Raw genomic sequence first — 24,953 nt, 5'->3', positions numbered from 1 at the left:
GTAATAGCAATGTTGTGTTCTTTGGACTATGCCTTGTGCTTGTTTCCTGATGCCTTCTGCTGGTTGTAGCCTCAAACTCCAGCAGGGTGGGTTGGTTTGTCCTCTGGAATTTCATGGCTTGAATTCTGTCTAGGTTTCCAAATGCTCTTCTGCCAAATGGTGCAAAGAGTCATATGTATTTTTCTTGTTATGGGAGACCTCTTTTTTTCCCCCACCCTGATATCAAGAAGGAAAGTGCAATACTTGTAGGTTAAACAAATTTATAACTATCAGCTTTTATGATATATTCATTTTCCAAACAATGCATAAGCATTTTCTCACTCTTAAACATGGTCCATCTTACAGCATGCGTACAGTTTGGGTTCTTTTGATTTGTCAGTGATTAGAGAACTGTTAGGTGAATCCACTGGTTAACTTAATGTCAGCAGGGAAAAAATGAAGCAACTGTAAAATATGAACAGTAATCCTGGTTGCAGTTAGATCACTGGGAGTAACATTCAATCATTGAAAGTGCAGGGCTTCATGAAGTAGTTAAAATGATCCTTTGCTTATCAGCAAAAATTACTTGCATGCTTAGCTGTGACAGAAGTGAAATACATCCAGGCATACATACAAATTGTTCATTGGCTTTACGACTGAATGCTACAGTTTGGGGATTTTCATTTATGACACCTTTAGCATAACAATTCCTAGCTATTGGCTGAAAAAGGATGCTCTGCATTCAAAATACATGCTATAGTATGTCACTCTCTACAAATATACAGTACACAAACTTCTTCGTTTTGTGCTGATGTTGGCAACTTGGATACAGGAAATTGCAAACTGAATGGTTGGCATGCAGCTTCTGGGTTTTTTACTCACTACTGCTTTTATTCTCCATCCTTGCACTTGAAACAAACATTCATTTAACTGCTCTACTTTGCTACTTTGTTCTCCAGGGGAAAAACTGGAGGATGGTACTCTTGCAAAGGATGATTTTAGTGTTTGTTTTGTTTTTTTAAGCTATGCCTCCATGCTAACTAACTTTCTGGCTTGTAGTGAAGAAAACTGTTCTGTGTACAAGTTTGAATTAAGGGTGCAGAATTTTAACACTAAGAAATTGTCATACGTGGCATTGCTAGAGATGTAATTAACCTCTTGCCTCTCGAAGGTATCAGTAAGACAGTGCTTTTAAACAAGACGACTAATATTTCTATCCCCTGCAGTCTCAGTAATGACAGGGAAGCACAGCAGTCAAAGCACCAGCATGGACCATTGTTAAAGCCCATCATGGTTCTTAATTACTTAGGAAGGTAGTAACGCTGAAATAACCAGACTGCTGCGCCTAAGCAGTCTCTTCTGATGCCTGTGCTCCTGGCTTAGCTGTTGCTTGAGCTACCGAGCGGCGGTCGCACTTCTTGGTTGTGGTGTTACCATGCATGCCTGGGTTATAGAACGGATGAGGTGGATGCAAAAAGCTGAATGTGAAACATCCTGAGCAAGGGAGAAGAAAATGGGCACAAAGGCAAATGGAATAAAAAACACTTACTAGTACTTAACTTGTGACTTTGTACTAGGTTTTTTTATTAATCAGGTAACAGGAATCATGAGTTGTGTTTTTCGGGGTGCAGTAACTACACAAAATCCACTATTGTCTGGGGGCATAAATGAGCCAAAGCTGCAGATACTCAGATATTGAATGTGTAAATGTAATGCCATGCAATGTAGCCTTACGGTTACGATTTAGAGCACTGTAAGTCTCTGGTTCCAAATTTTTTGTATGTAGATGGGTTTTTTCCTTGTGGCTTACTACAATCCAAAATTAGGGTTTAGTTTACTATTCAGCCTTGTAATTATAAGTGTTTAAAATCGATCTGAATTATAACAAGGTGCAAGTTGATGGCTGAATCTTCCTATGGCAGCATGGAAGGGCTGGAAATATAAAAGATGGTAATGGTAATAGATAACAGATAGCATGAAGCGCTTCCTGTTCTTCTAACACACCTGTGTAGTAAGTGTATCTATTTTGTATTATTTCAGACTACTCTGGAAATGTTTCTGAATACTGTTCCTAGGATATTATTTTGAGAATTGTTAAACATTTTATTAAAACACTTGGTCAGATTTAAAAATGTGTTGGTCCTTAAAGCTTCATTAGTTAAGAATGTGTGTTTTTTTTCTTATATACTTCTTAAATGTTATTTCTGAAAAGGGGAAGAAAACAGACTCTTAAAATTATCCAAGTCTTTACCCTTTTCAGTCTGGATTATCCAGAAACTGCTGTAACTATGGGCACTCCAGACTTTAAAGGGTTCCTTCTTTTTTCTTTAAGGACTCTGCATCAACTGATGATATGTGGTAAAACTGCTCATCTAGCTGTGGAGTTCACGTTTCGTCCTTCAAATGAAAGTGCAGCCCAACCTCAGTTACCCTTCTTAACATCCATCTTCAACCTTAATTAAAGAAGGGAATATGATGTGTTGGTGAGAGTGACTACAGCAGAAAACTACAGCAGTACAACGTCTAGCCCAGGAACTGATCCTTTTTTGTAAAACAGACTTCTGTAAACGTGATTTCAAACCATAATACATGTTGTAAATCAGACTCCAGCAATTTATGTTGTATGATTTTTGTTTTTGTAAAGTGCAATTGTCTTTGTACAAAATGCTCATATTTAATTATGAACTGCTTTAAATCACTATAAAGGTTAGAAGAAATGTTTGGCTTGTGTGATGCAACAATATATATCCCTTTAAATTCATGTTGTGGTTTTGGATTGCAAGGAGCAGCAGCCTAGCCAGCTAGGTGTTCGAGAGGTGCACAAAACTAAAGATAACTTCGTTTTATATGGAAGCTGAATTTGTGGGCAATTTATCAGAAATGACAGTGTGTGAATTTGCTTGGCAATGGAAAAGTGACAGAGTAGTGCACATTCTTCTGCAAACGTATCTCTGAGGCCACTCCTGCTCTCACATGGAGCTAAAGGGGAGTTCTGATTTTGACTTCAGTGGGAGTTGAATCATGCCCTATTAATAGTATCATGTGTTCATTCGCATACGAACCTTGGGATTAGAATGCCTTGATTCTTTGCACCTCTTTTTTCATTAACCCTTACCTGAAATGACTAATCACTGAGCATGAGCAGGCAACTTCCTACATGTGGTAGGAGTCTGCAGCATTTTTACAATCCTGATTGGCTGGGTCTGCTGCTGTTCCAAGTAAAATACTCTGAATTCCATTTTATCAATAAAGCTTGGTTTAACAAACAAGAAATTTATCCATAAATGTGTAATTCCTTTTTTCCTGCCTTTTAAAATGTCAGTGCCATTGTAAATGGTTTTTTACATGTGGAAAAATATTTTTATTAATTGGTAGCCCATTTTTAAAATGGGAGGAATTTTGATTATTTCCCAAGACATAGCCATATGCTAGAGGATGAAGTGGGAGTAATCTGTTACGCTGTTTTTTACAAGTGTGGGTTTCTTCAGGCTTTTTGGTTTTCCTCCCCACTGAAGATGTGCATTGGTTTGAATTTGCCTACTGTTTGATAAAAATACGTTTGTCAAAGCCTGACAATCTTTAACATTTTATGGTGTGTGTTTTTAATTGACCCACTTAGGATGAGAGACTAGTGGTTAAACAGTACTTGTGATTTGAAATATAGCATGTTGACAATATTTAACTGTTCGTTGTTTAAAATTCTAATTTAAAATTTTGAAAGATAATAAACTAATTTGATTTAAGCTTAGCTTTCTCCCATTGAACATACAAAATTAAGTTTTCAAGTCAGTCGTGTTTGCAAAACTACTGTTTTGTGCACCTTGTATTGTCTTTTTTGGTTGAGAATATTGTATTTAATATGTAGTTCACTTTATTCATTTAGTAGGCAGATTCCCCAAATGGAAAATCAGTAAAACAAGTAGATTGTAACATTTACTGCAGTTAAACAGAATCAAAACTTGGTGTATAATTACTTTTTGATAGGAAAATGTAGTACGATGCATTTTGCTATATTTGTCTTTCCCTAACTTTGAAATATACATATTTGTATATATAGCCTTAAAACTAATGCAGAGTTAGGGAACTCTGAACAGTGAAAAAGTAACTTATAGTGTCTTGGAACTAAGTATAGTATATACCAGCAAACTTTTCTTTTATCCCTCTTGTCTATGTGGGGTGCTTAACGTAACTTCATTGTATTCGGTTTGTAATCTGTTCAAGCATGAATGAAGAAAACATAAGCACTATTTGTATTTATAAATTTATAGCAATTTTTGCTTAAAGAACCAATTCCTTACCTACCTATGAATAAATGCTTAAAATGTCTAATTTTGTTGTAGAGTGCAAAACTATAATAATGTTAAGTTATAGCTTCACTGGCACCTAATTAACAAGCATATTTAATACATGGCGTATTAGTACAAAAAGCTAAACTTAATTTAGGACTAGGCAGATAAAGTGTTCTGTCCTCTTTTTCATGTAGACTAAAGTTTAGTTTTGGAAACTACAAAACCTGGAACTGGACTGTGGAAAGTTTGAGTTAAAACTTTAAAAATCGCAAGCAAAACTGGTGTGGAAAGCCATACTTCAAACTATTAATCGCTTAAACTCTCAGTGACAAATGCTATATTTGAAGCCTCTTCTTATGAGGCCTCCTAAAGATTGTAAAGAAAATTCTTCTGCTATTGCTACAAGCGCTGTAACTAGGTTTGAGGGTAGGAGAAGAAAGGCTGTTTCAGTTCTTTCTTCTGCTTATGTTCAGTGTTTTGATGAGGTCAGAGCACTGAATCTATTATGTATGCATAAACACTGCCATTTTAGATACAGATTTTGATGACAAAATATATGAATTAAGTATATAACGCATCCTAGAAAAGAGACAAGCTGTACTTTTCACTGCTCTGAAAAGAAAAAGGCACTTTTGCACCTTTGTGCATCTCCTTCTTGCACCAGAAACTTTTTTTTAAATGCTAAAAACATTAGCACCTCAGGGGCAAGGCAGCAATTTTTTTGAAGTGTTGTGTGCTATTTATTTCCCTCTTGGAAAAAGATTCCTGTGTGACAAAAATGAAAAATGTGTGATGTTAAAAGATGTATTTTTAAATACATGTTCAAATAGGATGGTCCCAATTTGCTTGTTTTTTTAAAAGGAAATGATATTTGTAAAGCTCCTTTGGTTCATATGCCATGCAAGTTTGTTTTCCTTTTACATTTGACAGCTTCACTGGTTTCAGTTTCTGTGAGTTTTGTTACAGTCAGATTAAATGTTTCACTGATCATTCTGGGAAAATACCTGTACTGCTTTATAGACAACTGTTCAAATTGTTCTCACTAATTCAGCATTGAAATGTGCTCAAGACAGAAGCTCTTAAAATGTATTTAAAAAAAAACAATGTTGGATTAACTAAATGTAATTACATTAAGTATGGATCTAGATTTGCCAGGCTTCGTAAGTCCTTTGTAGCAGCAGGGTCCCGTTACGCGTGGTGGGGCAGAAGTACGCCTGCACCACGCAGGTTACAAAGGCAGGGCCTTTGGGTTGGCTTGCTCTTACCTAGTCGGGCAACACCACTACAAAGAGCTTGGTGCTTGGCCATCGTTCATTTTGATCTTCCAGCAGAAGTCAGAAATGGGGAGAGAAACTTCATCTGCTTGTCTTTAAATTGTGCTGAATTGTGGTAATCCTGGGATGTGTCATACCAGCGAGATGCCTGAAGAATATTAACCAGCAGATGAGTAATTATAGCACTTTAGTGCAATAGTTCATGCAGGTTCCAAAGTTAATCCTTTAAAAATGTGCTTAAAATATTGACCCTTACCAAATGTCCTTTAGATTGTTTACTGCAAGGCTGGTAGCCTCCCAACTATATAGGCTAAAACCTGAGCCATTTCACTCAGTTCAAGAATTGCAGACTTAACTGTTCCCTAATTTTGTTAGATTACTGTTTTTTTCATTGCAACTAATTCCCTGATGAGAATCTCATCTTAATTTGTTACACTGGGATAGGATAGACTCTCTATTGCATTGCATTTTTTAATAATTTATGAACTAAGGATACTGTTTCATGGTCAATTTATATAAAGCCTGAACTGTTGCTATAAGTCTTCTCCCACTGCCCCTTTTGTGCCTGCAGTAGTGCTTGGGTGGCCATGAAGTTAAGAACAACAAATCTACTGTTTAGCTGGATAAACTGATAATCCGGCTACCTAACACCAGTACCAGGGCAAGATACAGGGTGGGAAGACAGCTCTGGGAGCCCGGGAAGGGTTGTACTGCCCCTTTGGCCGCAGTCTGGGAAACCACCCCCTGAACTCAGATGATTGATTGACCTGTGTAGGGAGCATCAATGCCTTTGCTTGCACATCTTTCTCCACAGTAGACTTCAGACAAACATTTTGCTCTGGTAAATGTTATTTTTCTTAAAACTGGCATTGTGAAATTTTGGTTTTAATGTATTATATAGGAGTTCCATGCTGACAAACTTACTTTTTGTTAGCTCTTGACAGATGTATGTAGTTCTGTCCTAAGAGATGGACAGTATAGCTGCCATGATTAGGTTAGTGAAATGGTTGGTTTAGTTTACCTCATTCCATCATGCATCAGGATTTCAACATGAGATGTTCATCCTAATCTCTACTTGCCACCTTCTTGAATTTTTATGCACACTTGACTGGGTATATTTAAATTTCTTGATATTTAAACCTGGCATGTCTGTAATCAGCTAACCATTAGTAAAATGTTACCCTTCATTTGACAAATACAGTATTTAATAAACTGATGTACCTTAGGTTAAGAAGCGGTAAAATGTGTAGAGCTGTACCTGACAGTTTCCTGTAGAAAATGGAATTATTCTGTGCCAAGCTTCATTAGGTGTAAAAATGATATTTTCTAGGTAACGAGCATAACTCCTTGTCCCTGCAGCTACAGGTGTCTGAGATGATCATAGCTTGAGCTGTTACATACCAATACAGGTGTGTGAAGCCTCTGGCTGGATAGAGGTTTAACTCTTTAATTGGTAAAAGGAGGCCCCATGCCTGTGAATTTCCAGGATGCTGTAGTACATGAAACGAATGCTATTTTGGCTGTGAACCACAAAACCAATGTAAAAACTGAGCAAAATTTGAAAGTAAAATCTGGGCAAGTCCCTTTTGCTGACCAACCTATGGAATATTGCTCAAAGCATCTGCTCTTGTGGTGAGCTCTCCCTGAACTGTCCTGTGCGAAGTCCACCCCACCGGTCTCTGCAGACTCAGGCCTGCACCTTCTGAAGCTCTTTGCAGCCCACAGTATACTAAGTTTTTATTGCTTTGTAAAAGAGAGACCAGTAACATGGGCCATGGCGTTTGTTCACAGAAATTCAAGAAGTTGCAGGAAAACTGTTAAAAACTTTTCTTTACATTCATGGACCGCTACATCCTTTCAACTAGAGAAGGAACATACAGCATGCTAAAAGTCAAATTTACATATTCTCCCATTGAAAACTTCCAGAAAACCCTCCAGATGTTTCTACTATTTTAATATGTGAAAAAATTGTCAGAAGCTATAATCTCCTGATAGTGTCTAAGTTGTTGACTTATAGTGAACTAGGTTTCATGCATATTCCTGTTTGGGTTTTTTTGCTTGTTTTATCTGAGGTTCCTTTTAACTAGCTTTAAAGCATTTTTCCCTCGTGTTGACACTATGCTAAGGTCCTTGCTTCCAAGCTACAAGACTAGAGTGATGATGGTGTCCAAGGAAATTGGGTTTGGGGGTGAGGCTTGCTTTAAATAGGATTGAAAAACCCTAGCCTTTGCGATCACAAAATTTGGGAAAGTGGGCTTAATTTTAAAAATGCCTTTTACTGGATTAATGAAATAATTCTATCCTGAAAGATTCAAAACTTCAGTAGAGGTGGGATGATAGGTCAGATTTCTAGAGTATTTATTGTTTTACGTATAGCCAGATTCTCACATTTAACTCATTTTGATTACTGCCTGAATGCTTTTTAAAATATCACTAGACATCTACATATTTTTTTTAAATAAAACCAACGGTGCTTACTATTGTGTAACCAGTAATTTATCTGCAACAGTGAGTGTTATGTCAGGTAGTAGCATTTTCCTTTAAGAATACTACCTCTGCAGTTCTCAAGTCGCTTGATGACATTGAGCCAAAACTGAAATTAATTTTTGCTTCCATTAGTTGTATAGCTCTGAAGACCTGGTGGGAGCATGGGGTTTTTTACAGCTAAAATAGACAGGACCCTCAATACATATTGCGAGGAAGCCTCCAGAGTGAAGGAGGAGCCATTGTTTCTTTTGAGAAGCCGTATCTTTGTAAAGAAAATTGATAAAACTGAGCCTGGCAAGTCACAAAACATGATCTTACTTATGTCAGTGCCTGTAGATTGAGGTCTTCAGGGTTTAATTTCACTTGTATTGCTGAATTCAACTCAATTTGAGCAATGGAAATATGAGTAGCCAATTTCATTTTTCCCTGTTGGGATTTTGGGCCAGAACGCAATATTTGTGCTCAAACTAGAGGAGAAAATTTAAGAAAAATGATCTTGAGAAACTCAGGCATGTATTTAACTTCACATCTTACTGAAGTTGATGGAGCTTCACTCACAATATATAAAGTTTGCACATGTATAGTTGGAGATTTACCTGTCCTATTTTTGTTGGAATTAGAGAGACGTATTCTACTCAGTTTCGGTTTTGAAAAAGACTTTCTGGGCGGCTAAAGGGGAGGAAGGTGGTAATGTTAAAGCAAAATGTTAGCTTAATGGAAAATAACAATTTCCTAATTCTTTAAGTATGTAAGTTGGCATTATTTTTATTTGAAAACGTTAAACACAATTTACGAATTTCATTCTTTCATGTGGTGCTTTTAACCTTAACAAATAAATACAAAGATGGAGCCCCAAATAAGTTGCCTGGGATGGGGAAGTAATGCGGCCCTAAAACTCTAGGAATAATGTGCTGAATTTACATAGCATTATTTCCATGTCCAGTCATGGACCTATTGCAAAGGCCTGTATTGGTATCTTTAGGAGAACTTTTACTCTTGTTGAGTATTTGATGCTACGCTGTCAAGTCTGCTGCAATTTGAAACTTCCAGACTTTTAAATTGGAAACTGGGCATTACACAGTAGAGTCCCTGGTACCTGAAATGCTGCGATACCCGTTACCACGCGTTCTGCGGGCTAATGCCGTGTAACCATTTAATGCTGGAAGCTGGCATTTCCTAGCGTACGTTTCATTGCTGGTATTGCGGTTCACCATAACCTTGAGTACCAAGAGTTAAGTTGTATTTATTAACTAGATCTAACTCTTTGGTGCCAGGAATCTAGTTTTTAGGGTAAGTGCTAAATTGTGCAAATGTTTATGTCAAGTAGTGCCAGATAGGTCAATGGAAAACTAAACCACCAATGAGAAAGGGTTAATAAGAAACAAAAGCCTAAATTCTCTTAGCCAGGGAATACTGGATATTTGAATAGTGTGAAGTCGGGTGCGATTTCCAGAACTGGCTGCTTTATAAATCTTTCAAAGCAGAGATTTTGGGTTTTAGCATCTGTCTTGTTACTAAGACCATGTACAAACATGCTGAATTAGAGAGTTGTCATCTGTCTCCTCACAGAATTGACTCCACGTCGTATCATCAAACAAATCTCATTTGTAGTGACATGCTGTGCCTGTCTTTTTAGAAAACTCATGACCTCTTTATACCTATTTTGTGGAAAGTGTAACTTTTTCATTGATGACCTGTATAAATGTGTGTTACGAATGGAGAGATTTAAGCTGGAAAAGCATGTTTGCAGAATACACGGCTTCATTATGGAATTTATAAATTTAACAGAGTAATATACAAGAGCATAACTATTTTCCTTAAGTAGAATGTATAACAATATATAATAAATTATTCTCCACGTAGTTCACCCCCTCTTTACAGTTTTACACAATTCAAACTGTGTGTTTACAGAAAGTTCAATAAATGTATATTTTGTACTATGTACAGATTCCTGGTCCCAAAGAAAATGTGTGAACTTAGTTTCTAACTTAACTTTTGAGATTGTACTTTTTTTTGGTTTGGAATCAGTTGAACAAACTGCGTTATGCCTGTTGATGGTGGAGGCTTGCATTGGAGTAAGTGGGAATTGGGAATATTTCTAATCTACAGAAGTGATTCCACTAAATAAAACAGGCATTACATCACGTTGTGTGTATTTGAGTGGTATGCTATAAACCATTTTCACATCTACTGTTTTATCGTCACTAAATTACAAACTCTATATCGGACCTCATTCAGCTTTCCAGTTCAAGCTCGCTTTATTAAAATGGCATATTGAGTGCTTATTTTGCTCATAGGTTAGTCATAGTAATAGAAATCCCCCTCTTACTGGTTTTCACCTGATGTGCTGAAAATCCAGGACGAAGCGGTATGCGCCTGGCTACAGCTGCAGCGTTCCCAAAGCCAGCCTGGCCTGGGGTTTTCAAGAAAATTAGTGATTAGGATGCCCAATTTTGGGAAATTTCAGAGTCACACAGGAGCAAAATATATCTTCTGTCCTGATTCAATACTTTAAAAGACAGGACTGGCTTTTATAGTATAGTGTGTAGAATTTAAGGATGACAAAGTATTAAATAAGTCTTTATGCTGGTTTTAGCCTTTATGGTAGACAGAGCTGGTAGAATTCTGACATTTACGGTACAAATTCACCCAGCTGAGGGGGAGGGAGGATATTCTGTTACACCTGTTGACTGGAGCAAATTGGTCTTCTAAAGATTCAGCCCAGTCCCCTTAGGGATTAAAAACTGAAACTACTGAGTAGCAAAATGAGGGAATATTTTCTGTGGGTTAATAAAATTAAATTGCTATGTGCTGAGGAATACACGAATGACTGTTAACCTTGGTTTACACTTCATGTGGAGCAAACATGGGAAACAAAATATATCCCTTGGTTTTCTAGCTCAAAGCTTATAACAAGAATGTTTTATCCCCTCTATTTGGAAATTTATGTTTCAGTGTTTTTGTCCTCAAACCTGAAGAATAATACATCCATGAATAGCACTGTTGGTTCATTTTATTTTTTTTTAATGCTTGACATGTAGTAATAAATTTGAATGCCATCCCAGGTGTTTTGATGGAAGCATTCAGCTAACTTAAGATGTTCATTGTGGCCAAATTCAATTGGACAGCCTTTCATTTGGGCTAATTTAAGAGAGGTATGATACTCGAGTCATTTAACTTTGTTTTCAGTTCTGGATTTTAGCAGTTTTAAAGAACATAATAGATCAATCCAGGGCAATGATATTCTGAAGGAATGAAAGTGAATTTGCCAGAGAAGTGAAAAATGTTGTTTACAGTTAGTGATACAAATAATTAAGACTACTGTCTCTGCAAACATGCATACACCAGAGAGTCTCTGTGAGTAGAGTGAGCTCAGTATATGGCTCTCATCTGTGAGCTTGCAGAACTGGGAGTTCCATCAGTATGACTAGAATTCGTATATTGATCGAGTTAATTTGTAATAAAATCATCAATTTTACTGCAAACTTTGCAATATTTTTACTAGAAATAGAACTTACAGTTGTCTCCAACCTTTCAGAGATCCTACTTATCCTACTTATGAGTCACAGCTGTTGTGGGAAAGATGTATTTTCTTTCCCCATCAGCAACATTTTCTGGTGTTCATCCTCTACTTCAAGAACAGATTCTCTGGGCAGGTTTTTCATTCTATTAAACAGGACTCAAAATTTGCTATGACCTACTTGTCTTTAATTCAAAATTTGCCAAATACACATTTAAACCGGTGAGTTTTCTTTGTATGGTAGAGGGGATATGAGTTAAGCGTAAGTAGCTCTATGTGTTTTCTTGCTTTTAACTCTACTCCTCAGTGTAGTAGAAGTGTCCGTGCCCTGTGCAGCTCATTCTCTTTAGGAAGTGTCATCTTGCCAAAGCTGCGTCATGGCTCTTCCCCTTTACTCTGAAATAGTATCACAGAGTTTGCTGCTGGCTCATGAATACCAAGTATAACTTCGTGAGAACAATTACCTTCCTCTGACATTTGAATACTGTCCCATAAACTATAAAAAGATGTAGGATGAAACAGCTGTGTACAATTTATTTCAACAAAATAAGGTATGTGACAAACATGCAACAGAAGGCATTTAAGGAAACAAAATCTTTTTGGGGGCTGTTTTTAAAATAACCTGTGGTATCCCTAACCTAAGATCTAGACAGTAGAAATAGGATTCATTCTCACCAAGGTTATACTTGCTTTGATTCTTCTTCCCTAACCATCTCTTTTTGGCCTAAAACTTCTGGAGTATTCTGTAAAAGTCTACAAATTCGCTAAGTATTATTGTATCCCCTCTTGGCTTTTCTGGGTGCATTTTCTACTTTTTTTATATATTAGGAATAGTTTGTGCTTTCTTGCTACAACACCTGGTCTAACAGAGTTACTGCTAAAAAGCTAAAATCTTTCTGTTGGCTTTACCGGCAGCCAGTTCATGCTGTAATGTGAATACCTTGTCTCAGCTTATCTGACAGCACTTAGACATTTTCTCCATTTCCACTCAGCAGGTCTCGTGCTGGCAAAGTCCTACAGCGTATGATGAGCATTAAGTCCCAGCTGAAGCCACTGAGATTCTCATGCGCTTAAAAGTAAACTCTTTCATATGTCTTTGTGGCACTGAACCCACAGTTCATTTCCTCTACTGTTGCTATCAGTCTTTATAAAAGAAGAAACAAAGCAAAACGCAGTGGTACAGACTACATGGGCTGAGGCAAAGAAAATTAACGGAGCTACTTTTGACCTTTTTCTTTTTCGTTTTTGACTAAATCTTCAGTATTGCTCAATTTCGAAAGGTTTTGCCCTGCTGCCTGGAATATGTGTTTAGGCTACAGAACTGCTGCTGGTTTATCACATTCTCCTTTTTTAGGAACGTAGGCTTTCGAACAATGTCATGCCTGTGTCCCGATTCTGTAAGTTTTTTAGAAGTAGGAGGCTCAAACCTTATTCCCAGTTCCTTCACCTCTCTCTCTTTAAAAAAGGTTTTAGTAAGATGTTTAGCATAAATATCTTGTCAGTCTTTCAAGCACTGATAGAAAGAGCAGACCCAATACATGTCTACGAACCAAGTTCTCCTGCTCTAGTGAGGGTAACTGAAACAGCTGTAGGAGACAGTTTCCTCAGTTGTAACAGGGTAGGACTGATCTTTTTGTGTCTGCAGGAGCATCATGAATCTTAATACGTATACGGTTACTAGATAATGCAAAATGCCCACATGGCAGATAAAGTCCAGCTGTTTCTTTTGCTCTCAAAATCACACTCCCTGGTTCTCTCCTGTGTTAGGAACCTCTGCTCAGAGGGAGCAAAATGCTTCATTCTCATGCTTTGGTTGTGGCATATTCTTTCTAAACAGAGCAGCTCTAACTGGACAGTATTTACAAATCCTGAGGTGTGCGAGCTGAAGTGCAGAACAGGAAACATTGGCAATTTTATCTACCAGATGAAACCAGCCCCGTTTCACCACTCCTCATTCTCCTGTGCTTCTAGCTAGAGAAAACCTTAAGACAAAGGCGCTGGGCAGCCCAGCCCTCTAGGCCAGCTGTCTCTTTTGACATATATTTCATTAGGCAGTTGTGGTTCCTGAATTACACACGTTCTTTGTCTATTACGTTGTGACCCCTAGCACAGCTGGTGATGGTTGGGGTTTTTTTTCAAAGGGGAGGAGGAAGGACAGGAGCCATCTATTTTGATCTCATGGAAATCAAATCTTTATGGAAAGAAAACCAGTGTTCTGCACGTGTGTGCCTGGTCTGAGGAAGAACGGCTGCAAGGGGCTATTGCTCCTCTTGCTAGGCACAGTGAGGGTCTTGGGCCAGAAGACCTTACGATTATTAGCTCAGAGAAGATGTAGCTGTTTTCCTTTTGGTATGCATAGATAGGGTCATTGACTCCATTCAGCTGAAGGCTTTCTATAATCGATTTTCCAAACAGGCTGAGGTCGTTGCGTTCTGTGCCCTAAGGCATCCCAAGGATTTGTATATTGTGTGCTTTGACCTGATTCTTTTCTCCCCCTCTCTCCTGACATCCTGAGGTAGATCTGCTCTGCTTTGTTGTCCTTTGTAAGCATCTGGGGGTAGAGCAGTGGAAATTTGATTTGATTTTTTAATTAATTCATAGAAGTCAACACATAGAATCTGCTTTTGTCCTTCCACCACCCAACCTTTGGTGTCATTGACCCGAATTACAGTCCTGATGGGGCCTTTGCGTGATGTGCTCAAACTGCTTGGACCTGTTCTGGCAGCACGTTCACAGAAATGTTTCTGAAGCCACAAGACCAGACCATGGGTTTCTGAGAGTTAAAGAAAATAAGTGTTCTGAGTAGTGCTATTTGTTTCTTAGCAAGATAAAGAGCTATATGCATTGCTTTGCATAGATCCCTGCTCGAAGCAAACGAACTGAGCATTCAAGAGGGCTTTCTTGTTCATTACTCTCAGATCAAAATATTTTGTTTTAATTCTATACCTGCATGTGTTAAAATGTTTATACAGATCCACATATATATATGTGGCTGCTGCTTTACAGTCAAACATAAATGGAAGATGCTAAACCAGTGCTCGTCACAGTGGAAATTCTATTTAGAAACAAAAGGGATTTCACAGAAATTAAGAATAGGGGAAAATTGCAGTGAAAAGAGCCTTAGAACAGGAAAAGATGAGACAAGTTAATTCTCTGGATTAAATGTTACTTGGTTAGATCAATATTTGCACATATTGCATAATATTGATTAACATTTGATAAAAGTATGAAAATGGGACAACTACTTTTTAAAATACTCAGTTTGGCAAACCAGTTTATTCACGTATAAATGTCAAATGTGGTCTGTGTTTAAATGCAGTCGCTCTGCTGTCAAAAACAGACATGTAAAAAGTCTCAAAACAGTACCAAAGCAAATGCATGCCTACATTCCAGTTTATTTATTTAATTGCCAAAATGCTTTTGAAAACTGTATTAGCAATTCTCTCCACTAGCAAATCATCTATTTTCTTTGCAGAACTGAACAATGGAGAACTGACCTAAATACACACAATTATGCAGGAAAATTTGCTTTGGGGCACAAAATGGAATTGTAGGCAGGGTATGAAAGTTAATTTGAATCTCAGACCAAGTCCCAACGAAGAGTCAAAGGAAACTCCTATATTTCAGGGATTTTTCCAGCGAGCCGTGAATACTGAATTTCCCTGCAGTAATCTCCTTTTTATAAATGCGACCATTGCTTGTAAAATAGGCTGTCACCTACTGAAGTTTTCCTACCCTTTTCCCTCCTATGCTTCAAAAAATTGTCTGTCTGTTCTCAGGGAGAGGTCCTAGGACAGTCTCTTTCTCCTGGTTAGTGGTGAATGCTTGATTTGGGTTGTTGCCACTAAGTCTGGCTACTACAGAGCTGAGCAGCTGAAAATGTGGCCGGTATGAAGACAAGGTCCAGACATCTCATCACCAGCACTGCCTTTTCTCTGCTCTCCTAGTAGAACTTTGGTCAAAAATTTGATGGTCAAATCTCTGCACTTGCTTTCTCTCCCTCTCTGTGGAGAGGATATACTTGCCAGATCCAAACCAAAACAAACCAATACAAAACAATTCCGTATAAGAAATGGAAAGAGGCCAAAGCTGTCAGTTCTTCTCAACTGACTATAATGCAGAGTGGGGAAAAAATAACAGAGGAAACAGAAAAGCTAATAAAGAATCAAAAGCTAATGGTCCCGTAATGACCTAGGAATCGATTCTATAGCCTCTGATGAGAAAATAGTTTCTTGCATTTGCAGCATGCTCCAAAGTCAGGATGCTGCAGTATGGTACTCCTACACCAATGCCCTGCAATGGTTCTTACTAAGCAAAAGCCTTCGTCTAGGTGTGTCAAAGCCATTGCAAGGGGAGTATGTCCCTAATGCTGCTCTCCAGCTGCAAAACAGCACTTCCTCTTCTGGAAGTGTAAGCAAGTCAAAAAGTGAGAGGTGCTTAGCTGAGGTGGTGAGGTGGGACATACCGACATGCTCTTTTCATGTCTCAGTCCCAAGTCACAGTTTCCAGTGAACCTGAAAACTCCAAAAATGCTGCAGTGCAGCCTCACACCCATTTCTGCACTGGTCCCTTCAGCAGCTAGGGGTGAGGAAAAACCTCTAAGGGTGGTTGTAGGGTGACCTGGGGAAAGCATGGAGAAACAGGCAAGCAGAAGCTTGGTGATGGCTTAAGCATTGAATAGAGCCCTTATCCCACTGGTGGGCCAATTTCCAACAGCCTTTGGGATCAAGTACAATGATTTTCAGAAAGCAGAATTTATTACTTTTTTATACTATTCTTTACCAATTTAAAATAACTTGTCTATGGCAGAAATATCTGCTACATCAAACAGCTGGGATTGGTATTTCAAATGCCTTAGAAGGGAAACGTCCCTCAAGAAACCTGTTTTCTGAAAAGCTTTGAGTTATAGTAAGTACCACAGAGAAATGACAGTGTTCCTGGATCTCACTTGCTAACACCAGTCTCAGTGAGTGTGCAGATGGTCCTGGGCTTGTCCAGGTGTCCTGGCAGCTGTACAGGCAGGTTTACTGGGAAAAGGAGTGGAGGTCAGGAAGGAGGGACAGATCTCCATTTGCTCCAGAGGGGAGCCAAACTTCTCCCATATAACAAGCTGCATCTTGGGGCTGTGCCTTGCTCCTGCCTTACTTTCTTTAGGAATTAATATGCTCGACCCCACTGATCTGTTACAGTTCATACAGATGGAGGATATAAAAGCCAAGTGATGTAATGTCTCCATTTGAAACGTCTGCCCACTTCCTCCTCCACCCTGCAGAGTCAGAGGAAGCCACGAAAAAAGGCTCAAGGACATTCCTTCTGCCTCTGTCTGATTTCTCCCTTGATAAGGCTCTGACCAATGTTGCTTCAATTAATTTGTTTCCTTTTAAAGCACATGCTTCAGGGCACTTCAAAAGTGGGATACCCAAATCTTTGGCAGATCAGCATGAGTCAGAAGCACCTGCAGGAAGAGCAGAAAGGTGTCTCCTTAGCATATTTTACAAGCAAGCAATGGGCACGCTCATCTCAGAAGGAGCAGCGCCCTAACAGTGATACCTCAGACAACATAAGGGGTTTTAGCAGAAGGCTGTGCTGGTTTTAGCAAAGTCACGTGCTGGTGTAGTCAGCAGCACGTAACTCTCTGAAGTCTCTTGCAAAGCTGCTGCTTTAGGGATTTTCAGAGGAAGCCACTTGTGCACTGCTGCCCTCCCCTGAATTTTCTTTGTGCATTTGGCAACGGATTAGAAAGGAAAAGAAAAAACACAAAAATATATAGAGGCAGTGTTCCACTGAAGCGTTTTTTACCATTTAGCTGTTGAGTGGGCCATGTCCCTTTAAATCCAGTGCCTTTGACTAAGAGGAATGACATTTCCAAAGGAAAGAGTTCTCTGACTACCTCAGCCGACTTCCCGTCCCGGTCTCCCCGGCCCTCTGACACACGCTCTGTCCTTGAGCCCCAGAAACACACCCTGACCCTTCCTTTCTCTGCTGAGGATCTCTGTTACAGTGATGCCAGTAAGACCAAATCAGATTTTACACCTCCTCCTGCGGGAGAGATGCCAAGAGCACTCTGCTAATACAGAGTTGCCACTAGTGCAAGGTCCCCAACACTCCTACCAGCCTAAGACAGAGTACCCCATACTCTGGAGTTAACCTTTCAGGGTGCAAAGCATGGGGCGAAGGTCCACCTAAGCAGCTTGACTGACAGGATTAAGACTCAATGAAAGAAGAAAGGGATGTAAAGGAGAACATAAGGAAGCCCCAAAGCACAGGTATAAGTTCAAGGGTGTGAATGATCTTATCCTGCAGGACCTGTAGAAGAAGGGTTCATTAGGATGGATGGTGTTGCTGGAATGGGAGAATCACTCGGTGCGTTAGAGACAACCTGGAGGAAAAGACAGAGAGACCAGGCGTGACACTGTGAATTACACCCCCAAAAGCCACTGAGTGAGCTAGATGTTCTCACTGAAGGTCAGGTGAGTGCCTACGTCATGGTGACAGCGGGTCTTCAGTGCTTTTGAGAAAGTTACTGAGTAGGCATGGGCGGGAGTCCACAGGGAGGCAGAGGGCACTCAGCTCACAGCTAGATCAAGGCAGGGTTGCAAAGAGTTCCTCGTTGGTCACGGTGGGGCTTGAAGTGTAATGCCAGGGGAGGAAGGCTGCAGAGTTGTGCTCCATGCAAGAGCTGGAGGTGAAGAAAGGCTGCAGCACAAAAACATTAGGAAATATGTATGATGGTCATGAGACAGAATCACAGAAGAGTTGAGGTTGGAAGGGACCTCTGGAGATTGTCTAGTCCAGGCCCCTCTCCCCAGCCGCTCAAAACGGGGTCAACTGCAGCAGGTTGCTCAGGGCCGTGTCCAGTCAGGTTTTGAGTATCTCCAAGGATGGAGACTGCACAACCTCTTTGTGCAACCTGTTCCAGTGTTCGAACACCCTCACAGTAAAAAAGTTCTTTCTCATATTTAAATGGGAAACCTCCTGATCGGAGGTCAGACTAGGAGCAGGGCACTGACATTTTTAAAAGGGAAAATTTGGGCAGGATCACAAGAAAGCATTGCCAGACTGTGCTGCATATGCATTAGGAAGCAGAATTGCTTCTGAAAGGAAGGGACTGGGGCTCCCACTGCCTGCGCTCCATCTGTGTGGTCTGTGACCTCGTCATTTTTCCGGGAGGGAAAGACAGGACACTGATCGGGACTGGTGAAGGGGGTTGTGCTGCAAGCATCCTCTCGTGCGGTGCCATGGGTGCTACAAAATCTAGGGCTAACAAGGGGGAAGCAATTAGATTCCCTTCGTCCCCCTGGTTTATCCATGCCTGAGCTTGCAATGCCATCAAACCAAACCAAAGGACAGGAGCTGCAAACTGAAGCAATCCCACTCCTCGCTTTCCCCTCGTTATCGCTGTCGCTGTTTATTTGTTTTACAGCCGTGCCTAGGGGCACGGAGCAGGCCAGGCCAGGGACGATTGCTGGCCACACACAAAGGGACAGGTCCTGCCCCGTGTGGATGCAACAGGCAAATTCCCGGAGCTTCCGTGAGACAAAGAGCCAGTGCGGCGGCTGCCACGAGACCTGCCTTTTCGCAGCACTTCTCTCACCGCACCTGATCCTCAACGCGCAACCGTCAGCAAAGTTGATGGCAACTCCACACACAAAAGACCGGACTACGCCGTCTGAATCGAGCGGACTGGAGCAATCTTCTGGGAAGGGACAGGGAAAGGGGGGCGAGCACTACTTGAGTTAAATACCCTCCATCAGCGCTGAGGACCCCGCCGGCTACAATCTTCCATTAATTTAAACTTTAAATAGCGCCGGCAGCATTTAGCGAAAGTAACCGCACAAAGCCCCGTGGTTGTGCACCGCCGTGGGCTGCCGCAGGTGTAGCCGTCTCCCAGCTCGCCGCTGCCACGCTCACAGCTTTTATACGACCCAAAGCCTTCTGTCACCGGAGACCCTGCAGTCAGCTCTGTACAGTCACCTGGGGTTGCAGGCAGGGAGCACTAATGCCCTTTGTTCGCCGGGGAAATTCTATTTCCCTTCTCATTGTGCCGCGCTGCTCGTCAACGTAATGTTACACCCAGGGTAGGAGACTTCTACAAAGAAACTTCAGCGAAGGCGGGCAAATTACAATCCTGCCCTCGTGAATGGAGACGTCATAGGAGATGGGCTGAAGCAATGCACCTGGTGTAAATAATTACATGCTTGAAACGGGGAAAATAGGGCTGAAGGCAAGCTAAATGCCAGGTGATTGTTTTGGATAGCAAAGGAAGAACTTTTCATGCAGGAAGAACAAATGCCCTGCTCAGGAGTCTACTGGTGATGGAACGATTAATCTTTTCTCTTTTCTTCCTCATTCTTTCCTTGGGTTTTTTTTTTTTGTTCGTCCTCCGCTCCCTCCCCCTTTTGTTCTCCTTCCCAGATCAACACCTGGAGGTAGGGGCTGTCTTAGGAAAGGAACCCCGCTGTGGCTTATGCCAACCAAGATTGTATTTCAAAGAACCTGAGTCTTCGTTTTTCCCAACTCCCCTTTGATCTGCAAAGGGACCCCCTTTTAAATGATTGAAGCAGGAATCTGAACGCCAGTGATTTTGCTTTATCAGCCGTCTGAGCTGGATTTCTTAGGCCTGCAGCAACTGTGCTGCGCCCAACTAATGTTGTGAGCAATAGTGGTGGTCCTTGACGCGCACAGGGATGTGGAATACAGCTGAGCTTACCATGATCAAAGCTTTTTTTTTTGGCAATTCTCTGTGCCTTCTGACACTGCAGGAATCAAACAGGCTCATTTGGGTGAAATATGAAGTACGGAAACGCATCCATTCTTGGGAGAATAACCCTGCGCTCTTTCTTTCAAGAAAGAAAGGAGAATAGGATTTGTAGGGCCCTCTGCACAAAACCTGGTGCTCAGTCGTGTTGCGGGTGCACACAGACTCATCCCAAACCCTTGCCGAACTGCCCATCTGCCACACTGCATCCAGGTTGCCATCTACAGCCTCACTGTGATCGACACAGGCAGGTAGAATGATGTACCTGCACTTGTTGCTTCTCCAGTCCTGAGGGTCATCAGTGAGCCACAGCTGTTCCTCTCCAAATGTTATTTTCAATTATACTGGGTGCCACTGGACTGATACGGAAGCTGTTGGCCCTTGGGCAGTCGCGGCCTGACTTGCAATCCTGCCTCTCCAAAAGAGTTGCCATGATGGTGGAGAGCTGTGATGATGCTTCCATGCCTCTTCTAGACATGGTGACGTCGGGGAGAACACCCCGAGGCCAAATACGCGATGCTGAGCTTCACTTCACAGTGTTGGCGCAGGGAAAGGGGCTGGTTAACAAGTCTCCGTGCTAGGGCTCAGGGAAATATGTTGTGTGTTACTGCTCCTCCAGATGATTTTTTTTTTTGACCCTGAAAGGAACAACATGATAGAACAGGCCTAGATAATGCTAATGACGGGAGGTAACTCAGCCCATTAGCAAGGATTATTTATAACCCCTTAAACCAGAGAAATGTAAATTCTGAAACAAAGATCTTCACTTCCATCCCATCTTCTTTTTGTCAAGTGCCTTGTTTTCCTGGTTTTAATTTAAAACGGTAGAACAATAGTTATTGTACATTTTCCCACTGTGTGATATTTTATTTATCTATTTATCTATTACAGTTCTTCCTTCTCCCTCCCCTACTTCCCCTCTCCCCCAGTGATCACTGTAACTCAAGGGGAAAGAGTCAGGATTCTGGCAAAACCTGTTTCTAAAACAAGTGAAATCCTGCCCCCACTGACACTACTGGCACATTTGCGCTCACTTCATTTGGGCCAGAGTTTCACCAAATACAGAGTTAAAACTGTATTCTTGTTGATTATGTCGGAGCAGGCATTGGTAAAGAAAAGAATTTGGAAGCAAAGAAAAATACAGATACAAAAGACCTAGTGCACCAGCAGCAGCGCAAGAGCAGGTGTAAGCGAATACGCCCGGCCCCTTTGAAGCTGGAGTCAACAACACCAGCGCAGTTGAACGTTAGCTGATCGGCTGCTCCACCACCCCAGATCTGAAGCCACTTGAAAGAGGCAACGTAGAGATCTTGCCCGATCCTTAACAGAACCCCGTGGTTGCCCTGCTCGTTGTGCCAGACCTACCTTTACGAGGCATGCTTCGAAAAGAGAGCTTTCTAAATAAAAACAAAATCCCTTCCTTGCCTTTTCCTTAAAAACTTTTTATTGCTTTTCATGTTTAGCAAGTCTGGGAGAGCAGAGAGGCTGGTGAAACCTGGACAATTCCACCCTCGCAATATTATTTAGCTCTTGTCATGCTCTGTTCCTTCATGTTGCCATTACTAGTGACTAATGCAGCGACACAGCTCTGAGCACGGTGCTCCCTGGGGCTGGGGATCTCATGTCAGGAGGGTACGATACAATTCACATCGAGATGGATATGTTAAATTTTTTTACCCTATGCCTTGTCAAAAAAAGCCGATCTGCCTGCTATCGAATGCACTGCGAGCGCCCCCAGCCCATAAAAGCAGTTTTATGTGCTCATTGATACAGAATGGATTGTCACTAAACCTTTCAGGCATTGTTGTCAAGGTCAATAATACTGATCTATTTTAACACAACAGGGGGAAAAAAAGGGGGAATTCTATCAAGAGATGACCTTTAAAGGACCTTGTCCTTTGAGAATCAAAATTAAAAAAAAATGTGCAAAGGACGTTATTTTGTTACCTTTGGGTTTATCTGAACTGGCAGCAATTATACACATTAGCAAGAAAATAGCTCAAGAAATGACTTGGTTAGCAGCAAGATGTTCTAACCAATGAAACATACAGCGTGCTAGTTCGGTGAGTTCACGTAAAGACGTTTAAGGTACGTTTTTCCAGCTGTGATTTTTAGCGACGTACGGCTAGCTTTCTCTTCATGAAGCGCAGAGGTTGCACATCCCGCAGCAGTCAGTTAGGGTTGTCCTTGCCCTTCCCTCCCGCTCCCGTGACCCTGCGCGTCTTTTCTGCTGGCTTCAACGTGATCGTGGCAGGGACTGTGTCTGCCTCTGCACAGCGCTTAGGTCTCGAACGGGATCTTTGCGCACCGCGGTGCCAGAAAGCGTCCAGTGGGGTCACACGCAACGTGTGTGTGCTGCTGGACAGTCTTCAGCCATGGAGAGGGCAAAGCAGAGACAGCGGCAGTGAAATGGTCTTTAACCAGATTCAGTACATATGCTGAAAGCAGCTTAGTTGCTTTACTCTCAGTCTCAAATCTTTGCTGGGCCTGCTCCTCGTATTGATGCAGATACAAGAACCGAGCTCTTTATCTTCCCCTTTGCGACCTCTCCCAGGTCCCTGAGATTGGCCAGCAGGGCAAATACGCTTTTTTCCAGTTTTCTGTTGAATGTAAGCAGGCTTCATTGTGCTGTTTGGCAATTTAACACTGCTAGATACAGATCAGAACATGACCTTGCAACCTTTTCTTAGGTGCACTGCTCTTCCTCCCTTTGTTGGAATGAGGATAACTGAGCATGGCCTTACATGTCTAAACCTGCGATTCACTGCCAAGGAGCTCACACACAGGTTGCATTAGCCAGCATCTACAGACGTCGTTGTACCGAATAAAAAGAGCTGATATGCACAGTCAGCAGGCTAGTTAACCTTACTTGGGAAGAGCTATAGGTAGGAGAAGAACAAGTGTATAGCCCAAGCACAGTTTTTCCAGCCAGCATAAATAAGTCTTTGCCTACTTTGCTTCAGGGAGCTAATTTTTCATGTGCCACCAACACTGGCTTTTTCGCTTGACTTGATCTGTATTGTGGCTTATGCAGCAAACCTTTCTCCCTTCCTCTGTGTTACATTTATTTCAGGCCGGTATAAATACATCTCTGGAAATCTGGAGAGAAGAGAAACTAAAGGTCCTCCATGAATTCTTTTAAAAAGCTGTTTTTACACAGTGTGCTCAGAACTGCCATCCCGGAGCCTGCAAGCAAAATCCCATCCATTTTTGAGATCTAGTATGTGCATCTGTAGGCCCTCCCTCTTGCCTTAGCTGCTCTCTTCAAGGTCTCACCATCAGCAGTAGCAGTGGTAATCACAGTTCATATATCTCTAGAGACTGGACAAGGAAATAATGTGGGATTGTTGCCACAAACATCGTGTCATCTTTCTTTTCACACCACGTTAGCCAGTATTTCAAGATTGGGAACTGATCAGCAGGAGCCTGGCTCAGAGATCGTTGTAACATTACACTGCTGCATTGAAATCAAGGCTGAAATGAATTTCCATCCCAAGTCCTTTGCTCTTTTTCACTTAAACTTCTCTGGGAGAAGCCAGACTCGAACCAATTGATGGTGCTCCCCAGCTTGGTCTTATTACTTGGTCTTCTCTAATCTGGCCCAGGTTTCTCCCACACCAGTTTGGGTTCCAGGTTGTAGTGTGGGATTCCTTGCTCTTACCTTAAGCAGCAGGGCAGCAAAGCCCTCAACTGGAAGGTATTTCTTGGGTCACTGAGCTGAGCTTTCCACCATGGGGAACCAAGTCCTGTAATCCTGTTGATAGACAAAGAGATGGACAAGAAGTGAAATGGCTGTTAGTCTTTTGGATTATCTCTTAGCATATAAATGGACAGACGTACAAATGGATGACTTTAAATAGAGTAGTGAGTAATCACCAAACAGTGATGTTTTCATAGCTTGGGAAAGTCTAGACTCTGTATACTGCTTGGTGTCAGGTAAGATGAAAACTGGTGGGTTTAGCAGGTCAGCTAAGTTATACCCACACACAAACTTGGCTAACACACACGCATTGGTGCCTAACAGAAATATTCCATGAAACCCATGCATTATACTTTTAAAAGAGAGACCACATATACAATTACATGATAAAGTTTAGCAGAATCTGTAAGCTCTGCCAGTGTCCTGAACCATGAAAGCTGTAGATATTCATAAATGTCAGCAAGATCTGCAGTGAAACTGTAACTTTGATATTTACTTCAGGACTTCGTTACTATTTATTATTATGTATAAGATCATAGATTTGAAAGTATAAATAGAGGAATTTTCTGTGGACAGCAGAAACATGGTTTAGAATGTATGCATCTGGGAGGCAAGTGGAATATCTGATGCGAAGGAAGCATTAAACAGAGGCTTTTTCTTGGAAATCTTTTTATACGCTCTGGTTCAGTTTATATTTTGGCCATCACAACAGGGCCCAGGCATAGGTAAGGAGGAATTACATAACTTGGGTTTATATTCCCTTTATTTTAGTTGATGTGTTTAGAACAGCTTGTTAAATTAATCATGGCTCATGGTCCAATTCACAGAAGTCTGTAGGCCAGTTTGTACTCCTGCATTTGCAGAACTTAAGCATGAGGCACTTAAACCTGGGGTACTCAGCAAATTTTCTCTTCACTGAACCTATCCTGTGCCAAGTGCCTCCTGC

At 41.1% G+C, this 24,953-nt stretch overlaps 1 protein-coding gene across 1 annotated transcript in view; it reads left to right on the top strand.

Annotated features, from left to right (window-relative positions):
• PPM1A (protein phosphatase, Mg2+/Mn2+ dependent 1A) overlaps nt 1-10,173 on the top strand; it is a 34,107-nt gene extending 23,934 nt beyond the window's left edge. The window contains exon 6 of the mRNA XM_026088606.1: nt 2,312-10,173. Coding sequence (XP_025944391.1) covers nt 2,312-2,341 — 30 coding nt within the window. The 3' untranslated portion in view covers nt 2,342-10,173. The remainder of the gene's footprint in view (nt 1-2,311) is intronic.
• Nucleotides 10,174-24,953: the final 14,780 nt, after the last annotated feature.

This window comes from Apteryx rowi, unplaced genomic scaffold (genome assembly GCF_003343035.1).
Source record: "Apteryx rowi isolate R43461 unplaced genomic scaffold, aptRow1 scaffold_78, whole genome shotgun sequence".
In the NCBI taxonomy this organism is placed as follows: domain Eukaryota; kingdom Metazoa; phylum Chordata; class Aves; order Apterygiformes; family Apterygidae; genus Apteryx; species Apteryx rowi.
Note: the sequence above shows the minus strand (reverse complement) of the source record. Positions and strands in the feature narration are given on the sequence as shown.